The sequence below is a fragment of the Boleophthalmus pectinirostris genome, unplaced genomic scaffold, assembly GCF_026225935.1.
Source record: "Boleophthalmus pectinirostris isolate CB_2022bp ecotype Guang Dong unplaced genomic scaffold, ASM2622593v1 HiC_scaffold_14, whole genome shotgun sequence".
NCBI classification, from domain to species: Eukaryota; Metazoa; Chordata; class Actinopteri; order Gobiiformes; family Gobiidae; genus Boleophthalmus; species Boleophthalmus pectinirostris.
The window spans coordinates 32,792,135-32,804,630 of record NW_026571047.1 but is presented as its reverse complement, the minus strand read 5'-3'; the positions used below and the strand labels follow the sequence as shown (position 1 = coordinate 32,804,630).

The 12,496-nt window shown below is 39.5% G+C and overlaps 1 protein-coding gene across 11 annotated transcripts in view; it reads left to right on the top strand.

Moving 5' to 3' along the window:
* The window catches only part of eef2k (eukaryotic elongation factor 2 kinase), a 77,509-nt gene that overhangs the window by 50,875 nt on the left and 14,138 nt on the right, over positions 1-12,496 (top strand). For 7 of the 11 annotated variants that reach the window (XM_055150028.1, XM_055150031.1, XM_020931685.2 and 4 more), the window contains 6 exons: positions 2,475-2,624; positions 5,068-5,200; positions 5,295-5,422; positions 6,812-7,010; positions 9,132-9,190; positions 11,181-11,258. In XM_055150028.1, the coding sequence (XP_055006003.1) occupies positions 2,475-2,624; positions 5,068-5,200; positions 5,295-5,422; positions 6,812-7,010; positions 9,132-9,190; positions 11,181-11,258 (747 nt within the window). The remainder of the gene's footprint in view (positions 1-2,474; positions 2,625-5,067; positions 5,201-5,294; positions 5,423-6,811; positions 7,011-9,131; positions 9,191-11,180; positions 11,259-12,496) is intronic. The other 4 variants (XM_020931688.2, XM_055150030.1, XM_020931686.2 and 1 more) reach the window with 1 other exon arrangement.

Here is a 12,496-nt window from a genome sequence, read left to right as displayed (position 1 = left end):
TTAGACAATAGAATGTGATTTTCAATATTTAATGGTTGTACTTTCTTTTCTATTCACATGTGGTTTTATATCTGTGTAATCCCTCAGTTGATCCAGGTCTAAACCAGGACTAAACCAGGACTAAACCAGGACTAAACCAGGTCTAAACCAGGTCTAAACCAGGTCTAAACCAGGACTAAACCAGGACTAAACCAGGTCTAAACTAGGACTAAACCAGGTCTAAACCAGGACTAAACCAGGACTAAACCAGGACTAAACTAGGACTAAACCAGGTCTAAACCAGGACTAAACCAGGACTAAACCAGGACTAAACAAGGACTAAACCAGGACTAAACCAGGTCTAAACAAGGACTAAACCAGGTCTAAACCAGGACTAAACCAGGACTAAACCAGGACTAAACTAAGACTAAACCAGGTCTAAACTAAACAGGTCTAAACCAGGACTAAACAGGACTAAACAGGACTGAACCAGGACTAAACCAGGACTAAACTAAGGACTAAACCAGGTCTAAACCAGGTCTAAACCAGGTCTAAACCAGGACTAAACCAGGACTAAACCAGGACTAAACCAGGTCCTAAACCAGGACTAAACCAGGTCTAAATCTAAACCAGGACTAAACCAGGTCTAAACTAGGACTAAACCAGGTCTAAACCAGGACTAAACCAGGACTAAACCAGGTCTAAACCAGGTCTAAACCAGGACTAAACCAGGACTAAACCAGGACTAAACTAGGTCTTAACCAGTCTGCACTTCGCCCGTGGTGTTGTTTTTGTCATGTGACATTGGGGGAGGACATTTTATGACACTTAAGCAGAGGTTAAACCAGGACTGAACCGGGACTAAACAAGGACTGAACCAGGACTAAACCAGTGGGAAGAAAAAAACTTATATTAACCCACTCTTGTTCATTAGATATTAAAGATTATTATACATTAGATATATTAAATATTTACATACAAAGGTTAATTTCTGTCCTGTGAATGGGACTTTCTTTTTTAGTATTGATTAGTTTTTTGATAGTAGAAGCTCGTGGTGCCGCAGCGCCCAGGTCGTGTTGTGTAGGCGCCCTCTTGTGGACGTTGTTACATAATTTCTTTCTGGAGGAAAATAAAACTTTTATGAACGTCTTTAGAACGATCTTGAGCTGAATCAGAACAAGTATAAGAGAGACTAGTGTACGCCCATGGACCTGGTTTAGACCTGGTTTAGACCTGGTTTAGACCTGGTTTAGACCTGGTTTAGACCTGGTTTAGACCTGGACGACTAAGGGATTACACATATACACGACCACATGCACTGTGTAACTTTTCTGGTGGAGGGTCTGATTTTTTTTTTCTTGTCTCCATGTTGTTACTCTGTTTGGAATGTTCCGGTATGGCTTTAATCGTTTCAGTGTTAGATTTAGTGAGTAAAATATATATTTTTTTTTTATAGACTTAAATACTTGCTTTTTTTTTTTTCTGTGAGTGGACTCGCCTCTCCGCAGGTCTGACATATAACTTGGCTCTACGGCAGACATGTCAAACTCAAATTTGGCCCGCGATATAATATCAAACCTGTATTAGAGCTGCCCGCCTACAGATCGACTATAGACACATTATTTATTGAAATTTTGTTCATATTTTATATTCTGGTTGTTCTGGATTCAATGTTTAAGCAAAACTATTATTAAACATTTACTTTAATAAGAAAAGGTTTAACATTATATATCTCAAAAGAAGAGAAAACATGCAGATGTTGTTCAAATTTTTCAATAAATATTTAGTTTGTCCCACGACTTAGTCCCAGTTTTTTTTAATATTGGCCTCTGTGAATTTGAGTTTGTCACTCCTGCTCTACAGTGTCACCTGTCGTCTCCATAGAGATAAATACGTGTAATGCCATACTGTGGAACATTCCAGGCAACATCTCCATAGAGAGCAGCTGTTTTCTGGTTTGTGTTCTAATGTTGTTTCCTCTTCACAAACAGACCTGCAGTTGTGTTTTGTTTCATTCACACATGTTTAACACACAAACCCTGCACATTTAGTTCTTCTCTCAAAAGGGACAAAAAACACTTTGTTCCACCTTGTGATGTCATGTGGTAATACAGGAAGTGCTCCACTGTGTTTTTAAACTTTGAAATTGTGATAATTTCAGTCCTGGAATCGCAGATCTCTACTGAACAAAAGGTAAAAGGAGCTGTGAACTTGAAAACTACCACTTCATGACATCACAAGGTGGAAAAGTGCATTTTGAGGTTTGGAGATGTAGACAGATTAAACTGAAATACAATAAAGAGTTACTCAAACATGTGTGAATGAAACAAAACACAACTCCAGGTCTGTTTTTGAGACAGTAACTACATTTTAACTCTTCTTAAATCTCACAAAAGTCAAATTTTTCATATCTTTAATGTTGAAAATCACATTCTGTATCGTGACAACTCTATGAATAACTAATTTAAATGTCGTTGTTGTTTGTTTTGTTGCAGGTGGACATTATGCAGATGTGCGTGGTGGAGATGGTGAACAGACCCGGGAAACCTCTGTTCCATCTGGAGCATTACATCGAAGGAAAATACATCAAATACAACTCAAACTCCGGGTTTGTGAGAGACGACAACATCAGGCTCACTCCACAGGTCATTTTGTGTAGTTGATCTGGTTTGTAATAGTTTGAGAGATTAAAAAAAAAACAATTGAGACATGGAAAATTTGAAAATAACATGTATAATAGTTTATAATAAAAACTAGGGCCTGACCGATATATTGGTTGGCCGATATTATCAATATTACCTGCTATTTATTGGGAGCCATGTTTTCTCTTTCTCTCACTTTTTTCTCTTTATGCCACGTGCAGACTCGTGGGAGTTTGACAGCGGCAGCAGCTGAAAACGAAACTTTCATAAATATGCGTGTGCATAGGAGAGAAAAAACGTGCATGTTTGGCCGAGACCGAGTCCCGACAAGTTTAAAAAACTTGGGTTTGGCTCTGGTGGATTTTAAATTGGGTTTATTTAGGCAACATTTATTATTGTTCTGACTCTTTATGTCATATTTACAGACAGTAGGTTGGACTAATGGCATTTTTGCATCACATTCTAGACACTAGTGATGGGGATTCCAGTTCTTTTTAGAGAACCGGCTCTTTTGGCTCGGCTCACTAAAAGCAGCTGGCTCTTTCGGCTCCCAAGCGACATTCACAGCTCATTTACATATCAATGCTGGTCCAGTAACAAATATACGGCCAATATAGTCACTTTACAATAGACCAATAGAAAACAGCCTGTTTATGTGTGGGAGCTACAGCAGCTAATCACTAACCAATGAGAACGAACCAAAACTAGCTTCAAAGTCGACATATTTCCAACACTCACCGGCTCACACAGGCTCCTCCCACATCACAAGTCTGCACTAATAAATGTCCTTTTAATCCAGACTCAAACCGATTGTCCGTAAAAAGAAAATAATCTCAGTGTTCCACGCATGGATCTATGTCTGCGAGTGCAAACAAACACACGTGAGTGACGTGACTCTGTGGTGTGTTCAGGGACACACTCAGACAAATGACTCCGCAGATAAATACTGATGCGGAGCCACACATTAGGATGTTTATTTGTCTGTAAATTGGATAAAATGAACATAATGTAGAGAGTCTAAGCTTTATAACGAAGTATAACATGCCCACATGAAATATCGCCAAGATTTTCAGCCGATCGCCGATATGTTTCCAGCTGCCCATATCAGCCGGTAATATCGGCCAACCAATATATCGGTCGGGCCCTAAAATAAACTTTAAATTAAATATTAGAAATAGAGGTCAAAATCTGTTTTTTTGTTTGACCCTGAAACGGAAAAATGAAATAACGAACTTTTCCCATTTTATTGTTTTTTATTCTTAATTGAAATTAAAAAGAACAAATGGTACACGGACCATTTTGTTATTTAATTCCATGTCGTCTTATTCAGTGTAAAAGCTGCTAAACCTCGTGGTGGAAATCTTCCCTCCCCTTTCACCCCGTGACCTTTCACCTCGGTTAGAGTAGTTTAGTGTGTTCCTTAATGGTTTTTACTTTGGTAACTTTGTGACTGGGTAACTCGTAACTTGCTGGTGCTTTGATTTGTAAAGAGCTGCAGTCCTGTTATTTTCACAGGTCACTCTGGTCTTGAGTCAGTGGAGCTTGTGTCACTCCTATCAGTCCCTAAAACATTTTCTGCGAACAATCTGTTACTTATATCGTCTGAAACGACTTGTGACTTGATTATATTGTTGATTATTGACCCAGTTTTATGTCTGTCTGTCCTTGAATGTCTGGATTTGGTTTAGACTTCTACAAACATGTTCTGAAATGATTGGGATTCTTGTATTAGTTTAGCAGATTTCAGTCTTCTCTCAAAGATTGTAACACAATAGAATCTAGACCAGTGGTCACCAACCTTTTTCAGACAAAGATCTACATGTTTGGTCTGAGGAAAGAGCAAGATCTACCAACATGAACGTAAATAACAACAAACGTGATCATGTTCATAGTTCTAGACAGCTTTATTTTTGCATTCTTACTAAAGGAACACTCATTACAGAATGGGGACTAAAACACTCTCTGCAAGAAAAAAAAGTGCAACTGCAATACAAACAAAATGCAAACCAAATGCAGTGAAAGCAACCAAAATAGTGCAAATTTGACCACTAAACAGCATTAACAGTATATATGAGAGAAGTTCTATTATTATCAAATTCAGGGTGATGGCTGAGTCTGAATTTCCTTGGATAATGTTTTGAAGTTTGGTTTATAGTTGCAGACAGCTAAACTGAGACAATCTGTGAGGTGCCTATCAGTCAGACTGTTTCTGTGCTTGGATTTGATGATTTTCATTTGTGAAAAGGCCACCTCACGCAGATAAGTTAAATCAAAGTAAGCGCTCACTTTCAATGCACTTCTAGTATCACAAATTGTTGAATTAAGCTGGAGATCTACCGGGGACATGGCAAAGATCCAGCTGTTGATCGCGATCTACAGGTTGGTGACCACTGATCTAGACTATGCCTCATGTAAATTCTTATGTTTTTTTTTTTTTCTTTTCCAGGCTTTCAGTCACTTCACGTTTGAGCGGTCCGGTCACCAGCTCATCGTGGTCGACATCCAGGGAGTGGGAGACTTGTACACAGACCCACAGATCCACACAGAGAAGGGGACCGACTTCGGAGACGGAAACTTGGGTATGAAAATTATTACTGTTACAAATACTGACAGTTATTTTAGACTGTTACATATCTTGTGTAATTGAGTTTTAAATAAGGTGTAATGTTGCAGGCGTGCGAGGGATGGCGCTTTTCTTCCACTCTCATCTGTGTAATAAGATCTGTAAGAGTATGGGACTCACGCCCTTTGACATTTCACCGGCTGAGAAAGCCCAGCTCGACTGCACCAACAAACTCCTGGTCAGTACGAACTCACTGTTATTTGACATAACTGGAGTTTTTACAGAGAAGAATGATGTTTTTTTTTTTCGGACTATTAAGTCATACCAGCCAAAAAAATGCATAATGAAGGAGAAAAAACATGTAAGTCACGCTTTTTTGGGGAAATATATTTTTTGAAATCAGCAGGAACCGACATTTCCTGTTGAAAGTCAAGTTCTAGTAACAACAACAGAAGAGAGAACAACAGACTGTTAACGTCACATATGAACAGTTCTTCAGATAAACTATAACATCAACAACAGAACAGAACAAGTTTAACAAACTCTCCATCTCACTCCAAATCACTAAATCCATTCAATTCTTCATCCTCGGTGTCACTTCTGAACAACTCCTCGACCTCCGGAGGGAAACAGAGCGTCGCTTCCTCTTCTGCATCAGTTCCAGTTAGAATTATTCTGGTCTTTCTGAATCCCGACAGGATGGTTTCGGTGTCACTGAAGTCCAGGCTTTGTCAGGGCAGCGCAAAAAAAGATTGGTATCGGCCGATTCTGAAAACGATGCATCACAATCCGTGTGTCATTCCTTCATTTGTTTTTCAATATAAAACCAGAAATATGAAAATGAAAAAAACAACTATTTTCTTCATTATTTGTCTCCAAAACCAAAATGAAAAAACAGTTAATTATTTGTTTTTTTCAGTTTTCGATTTTGTGTTTAAATGAAAAATGGAAAAAACGGATAATGACCGTTTCCCATTTACGTGACTCCTGTGACTGCAATGCCGGACTTTTGCACTGCATACGGACTGAACCAGGACTAATCCAGGTCCAGGACCAGAGCGGGACCAAGACCGAGACCAGACCGAGACCAGACCGTGGGCTCTGAGCCTCTGGTCTCGGGTCTCAGTCCTGGTCTGGTCCCGGCCTGGTCTGGTCCCGGCCTGGTCCTTGTCTGGTCTCGGTCTCAGTCCCGCTCTGGTCCCGGTCTGGTCTCAGTCTCGGTCTGGTCCTGGCCTCAGTTCTGATCTCAGTCCCGGTCTGGTCTCGGTCTGGTCCCGGACCTGGATCAATCCTGGTTCAGTCCGTATGCAGCGCAAAAGTCCGGCATCGCAGTCACGGAAATCACGTAAACGGGAAATGGTCATTATTCGTTTTTTTCCATTTTTCATTTAAACACAGAATTGAAAGCTGAAAAAACTAATCGTTATCCTTTTTTTTTTTTCATTTTGGTTTTAGAGACAAATAATGAAGAAAATTGTTGTTTTTTCGTTTTCTTATTTTTGGTTTTATATTGAAAAACTAATGAACGAATGACACACAGATTCATCACCCGTCCCTCAAAACAGCCATCGTGATTTTGTCCATGTATTGATTCTTTTCTTCTTCTCTCTTTCTCTTTCTCTCGCAGAAGTCGGCAGAGACGATGCTCCGCGGCTGTGAGGAGTTCTGCGGCTCTCCTCGCGTCCGGACCTTCTCCTCGGGTCGGGCTCCTCCTCTCCTCTCGCGTCTTTCTGAAACTTCCTCCGTCGACGAAAACATGAGCGACTCCGACTCCATCCCGTGTTCACCTCTGGCTCTGCCCCAGTGCATCGGCCGCTCCCCCATCGGTCAGTCTCGCCTCTAAATGCTTTTCAGAACTGCAGCTAAACTTTATTTTTTAGTCGATTCGTTTTCAAACTTTTCTGGATCAAACTATTCAATGACACTCCAACCTTCTAAAACACGTCCAAATGGCACCTTTTAGTACAAAAATGTGCTAGAAAATGCCGCAAATAAGGTTAAAATTGTCTTGAAAACTGTGTGATTTAACAAGATGCAGGAGTGAAATCAGAACATACATTAAAGACGCACTGTGTAACTTTTCTGGTGCAGGTCTGCCATCTTCTTGTCTCCATAATGATTTGATTTTGTTTCGCTTGGAATCTAGAAACGTATCCATCTCTCATTAACTCAATAACATGGGTTTTTATTGGCCTTAAAGACTTTCTTGCACTCTTATTGTGAGTGGGCTCGCCTCTGCACAGATCTGACTTGTAACTTTTGCCCTGTGGTGTCAAGAGAAGCAGGTGACAGACCCTACACCGGAAAAGTTACACCTTTAATTTGCGTCTTTAAAGCTCTAGTTGAATATCAGTGTGCAGCAGCAGGAGCGCACGATTACAGAAAAAAATGTATGTAATTATTAAAAGAACGTGTATTAAATCTGGGTGTAATGGTGCATGTGTTCGTGCCAACCATTTGCGTACGAGGCATTTGGTTCGGTGCTCGAGTGAGTTTGCACAATTGGCAGCTACAGAAGGATCGGCTCTTTAATATTCTCGAGGGAACACGTCGGTGATTGGGGTGACAGTGTTTCCCGCGGCGCTTTATAGTTAGAGCAGCCGCCTTGACAACAGTTGAATCCTCGCAAAACTACGGTCGTCGTGATGCGGTTCTCACTTTCACTTTTTGGCCGGCACGGATTTTCCGCCCCCCATTTGTGACTGCAGCAGATCTGCTCTTACTGCAGACAGTGTGGACAAGTTGTTTTTTCTGTCCAAAAATATGAAGCTTGAGTAAAACTTCATGCTGGAACTGTTAGTGCTGCACTTTACTTTTGTTTAAGAATTTCTTTTTTATAACACGGGAGTCAAACTCAAATTCACAGAGGCCAAAATTAAAAACTGGGACTAAGTCGTGGGCCAAACTAAATATTTATTGAAAAATTTCAACAACATCTGCATGTTTTCTCTTCTTTCGAGATATGTAATATAAAAAAAAAGTCTTATTAAAATAAATGTTTAATAATAGTTTTGCTTAAACACTGAATCCAGAACAAACAAAATATAAAATAACAACAACAAATTTATATTATATATTTTAATATTTTATTTAATTTTATATATATTTATAATATTTTAAATAATGTCTCTATAGTCTATCTGTAGCTGGCTGCCAGCTCAAATACATATGTGATATGATCTCATGGGCCAAATATAATTATATCGCAGGCCAAATTCAGCCCCTGGGCCTGAGTTTGGCCTGTCTGTTTTATAATATTTCAAACATTTGTTGCTTATTAAGAATATTTGATTTAACTTATTAGTATGACCAAGCAGCACTTTGCATTTATTTTATTTTCCCGTTTGAATAATGTTAAAACAAATTGTTGGTTTAATTAAAACACAAATAAAAAACAAGCAAATGGTTTTGTATTTTGTTTCTAAACTGAACCAAAAATAAACCAAACCGTGACATCAAAACCAAAGTACAGTACAAAGAACAGTGTTTTTTGTGAACCATTACACCCCAGAATTAAAACATTCAGACATATAATAATAATAATAATAATAATAATAATAATAATAATATAATAATAATAATAATAATAATAATAATAATAATACAAATAAATAATAAAATACAAATAAATAATAAAAATAAATAATAATATAAATAATAATAAAAAAATAATAATAATAATAAAAAACATGGATCTTTAAATAGTTGTTGCTTTCTTTTTTGGTTCACAGGTTTGTGTGTTTGCGTACAACGTTCCAAAATGTCAAATTCATTATTTAAATCCATGTTTGAATCACCTTGAAAACGAAACTGGTTGAAAATCAAGACTCTGGTCAAATTATTTTTCGTGTTGTATGTTGAGAAAAGCATTTTAAAAGTTACTCTGTGGAACTGATTTGTGTTTTGTCCACTTCATGTCCTAACCATAAGTTGTTCTTCTCTTTCAGGTATAACTTTTACACCTTTGGAGCATGAAAAATTCAACAACAACGCAGGAGAGCACCGGGTGAGGAAAATAACCCAGAAAGTCCCAGTGTTTCTCAAATTTCCAGATCAATATTTTAAAAAGTCATCAAAATATCTGTTATAACTCTCATCCCGCTCAGTTCCAGAGTTACAATAATACTCTTTTGTTTTCGTTGCTCGCTCGAATCTGCCCCCTAGAGACAAAATATTGGAAAACAGATTAGAACATGTTTTCACGACCTCTTATCGTACCATAGACAAACATACACGGACTCCCTGTCAATAAACAAACGCAGCCACAGGGTCTGGTCAAATAAACGAGACGGTGCAGTGGATTATCGAGAGGAAATGTTACGATTTTGTCCACGGAGAAAAGTGGAAAGTTCAAATTAAAGTTGTATTATCAGCCTTCTTGGTCATTTTAAAGCTGCGTTGTGTAACTTTTCTGGTGGAGGCTCCGTTAAATGCTTGTCTATCTTCATGGAGACCAAACCAGACCAAGTTACAGGTCAGATCTGCGGAGAGGCGGCCCCGCTCACAGTCAGAATGTTGTTTTTCTAGGTATTTTTGAGCTGTAAAATCACCTGTAATTGAATAAATGTAAAGTAGAGCTTTTTAAAGTCACACTGTGGAACATTCCGGACAAAATAATAACATCTCCATGGAGAAAAGCAGGTGATCCGACCCTCCAACAGAAAAATTACACAGTGTAGCTTTAATGTTCCATGGCTCAAGATGGTATGGACCAGTGAAATCAGTTTTTGGCCGAATTCCTGTTGATCGGACGCTTGGATGTAATAAAATAACTGGACGGGTGTTGCTGCTTGTAGTTGTCTCCCGTTGTCGTAGTGACACTCACTGGCACTACAGCGCAAAAAAGTTCCTGGGCCGAGAAAGGATTTTTCTCATAGAGCGCAACGTAATCACAAACTGCTCATGTTAGACTGACAGGGACCTATAAACTTTCAGAAATGTCAGAGCTCAAAAATCCTTCTGTTGTCTTAAAAACAGCTTTTTAATTGTCAGTTCGGCTCTTCTCCGCTCTGGCTCCTCTCACTCTGATTGGTCAAAGCGATCACGTGATACACGAAAAGAGCAGTACTGCGCATGGTTAATGGGCAGGGAGCCACCGGAAGTACCTCGCCACTAGGGGTGTGTAAAAATATTGAACTCGTTTAATCGTTTAATGTGATGATACAGTATCGATATCGGGAACTGCTGTATCGATATATTGTCAAGAGTATTTATCTTAATATATTGTACTTATTTTACCATATTTTTCGGATCATAAGGCGCATTAAGCGAAACAAACGAACGACCGACACTTGAGACCGATCCTTAGTCCAGGCGTCCACGATCCATCGGCAGATCGTGGTGTAATTCGCACGACATTTCCTCCCTGTCTTGTGTATTATGAATGTGAATGTTTCCTACGAGGACGACTCAAATATACATCGGGTAATAATGTGTTTATATTAAAGTTATGTGTTAATATTATGTTAAATAATGTGTTCAGTGCAGCTTTGAGCACATTTGTTTACGTTTTACAGAAACGATACTTAAAACCACATGGCTCATTTACATAAACTATAAGATCTGTAAATTGGGATTTACTCCACGAGGCTCCTGACTGCAGTATCCGTAATGCTCCGACAATTCATCAAGTGGTGTGGCTTTGTAGTTTACCAAAAGTCTTACTAAAACATTTTGACAGATTTTTGAGCTTCGTGTACCACATAAAATCGGTTCAAGGTCAGTAAAGACAATCAGAATTTATACATAAGGCACACTGTCCGTTTTTGAGAACATTAACGGATTTTAAGTGCGCCTTATAGTCTGAAAAATATGGTAATTATTTGATATATTTTAGTTATTTAAATTATTTCATATATTTGACTTATTTTAATGATTTGATACATTTTACTTGTTTTAGTTGTTTTGTTACAGCGCTGCAGTTTTGTTGTTTGTTCAGAAGATAGAAACATTTCTGCTTCTGGCCTAAATGACTGAAGTGTTGATTTTCTGTGCAGGATTCGGAGAGTGGAGGAGACAGTGGATATCCGAGTGAGAGGAGGAGCGAAGGAGACCCCAATGACCAGGTAGACGGGGTACGCACCAAAACACAAGAGTATCATTAGAATTTATTTTATTTATTTATGTATTTATTTATTTTTCCGAATTGAAGTCATGTATATTTCCATAGGTGATTGGCCTTTTCTAAAACAGATTATGTCCCATTCATGTCCCACCATAAACAACTTTTACATTACACTATTTATACAGTATTTTAACTTTGTGTGGCAGGGCTTTGGGTGTTTTAAAGGTCCGATATTACACAAAATGAACTCTTGTGAGCTTTAAAGGTTGTATAGAGGATTTTCCAAGGAACGACAAATCCAGCGACTGTTTGTCCTTTTTCAAATGTTGCGCATGTGTGAAACCACCCCCTCCCCTACAGCTCCTACGTAGAAACACCTCCACCCCTCCTCCTTACGCCAGAAACAGGTTTGTTTACAGCCGGTGCACATGACTTGTAAACAACTAACTACAGTGTTCATTAGACAAGACGGAGAAGTGAAGAAGTGAGGAGCAGGGGGAGTGGGTGCGTGGACATTTCGTTCACGGACGAGAAGTGAGGAGCAGGGAGAAGAGCGGAGCAGGGAGCGAGGAGAGGAGAGAGGAGAGGGGAGCGGTGCGCGGAGATTCCGTACCCGGAGAAGTGAGGAGCAGGGGGAAGAGCGGATCGGGCAGCGGGGACAGGAGCAGGAAAGGGGTGCAGAGAAGAGTGCGCGGAGATTCCGTGCGAATGAACTAGCTACAACACGCAGCAGCAAGCGGACTCTTTCTTTGCCTTGAAAATTACGTTTTCAGACATAGGATATCGCTTTCGTGTCCTGAAAAACGTTTGTCTAGCTCTTGGAAATAAAGTACGTTTTCATAATAAGCAGAAGTTTCCTGTCCAGGAGTAATTTGTGGACCAGTGCTTCAGTCTTTAGACTCTGCGTCTGCTTCAGTCGCGCCATCGCTGGAATGAATCTACAAGAATCACCTTAGTTTGGCTTCGCTGCTTTTCCCCTTGTCTTCTTCTTTCAGCGACCTCAAAAACTGACTTTCTTTTGCGGCGAACTGCTCCTGGATTCTTGTCGCCATCGCAACAAACTTTGTGTGAACTGTGAGGAAGATATAGGTAAAAAAAAGCCGCTAAGAACTGTTGCGTTGGTGGAGTAAACAGCGTCTGTGCGTCTTGCGTCTGTGGACTGTGTGACAGACGTACGTAAACCACGTACCGGCGGCGCGCAGGCAAGTCAGTTACGCTAGAAACGTAGGGAGATTGATTGACAGCCTG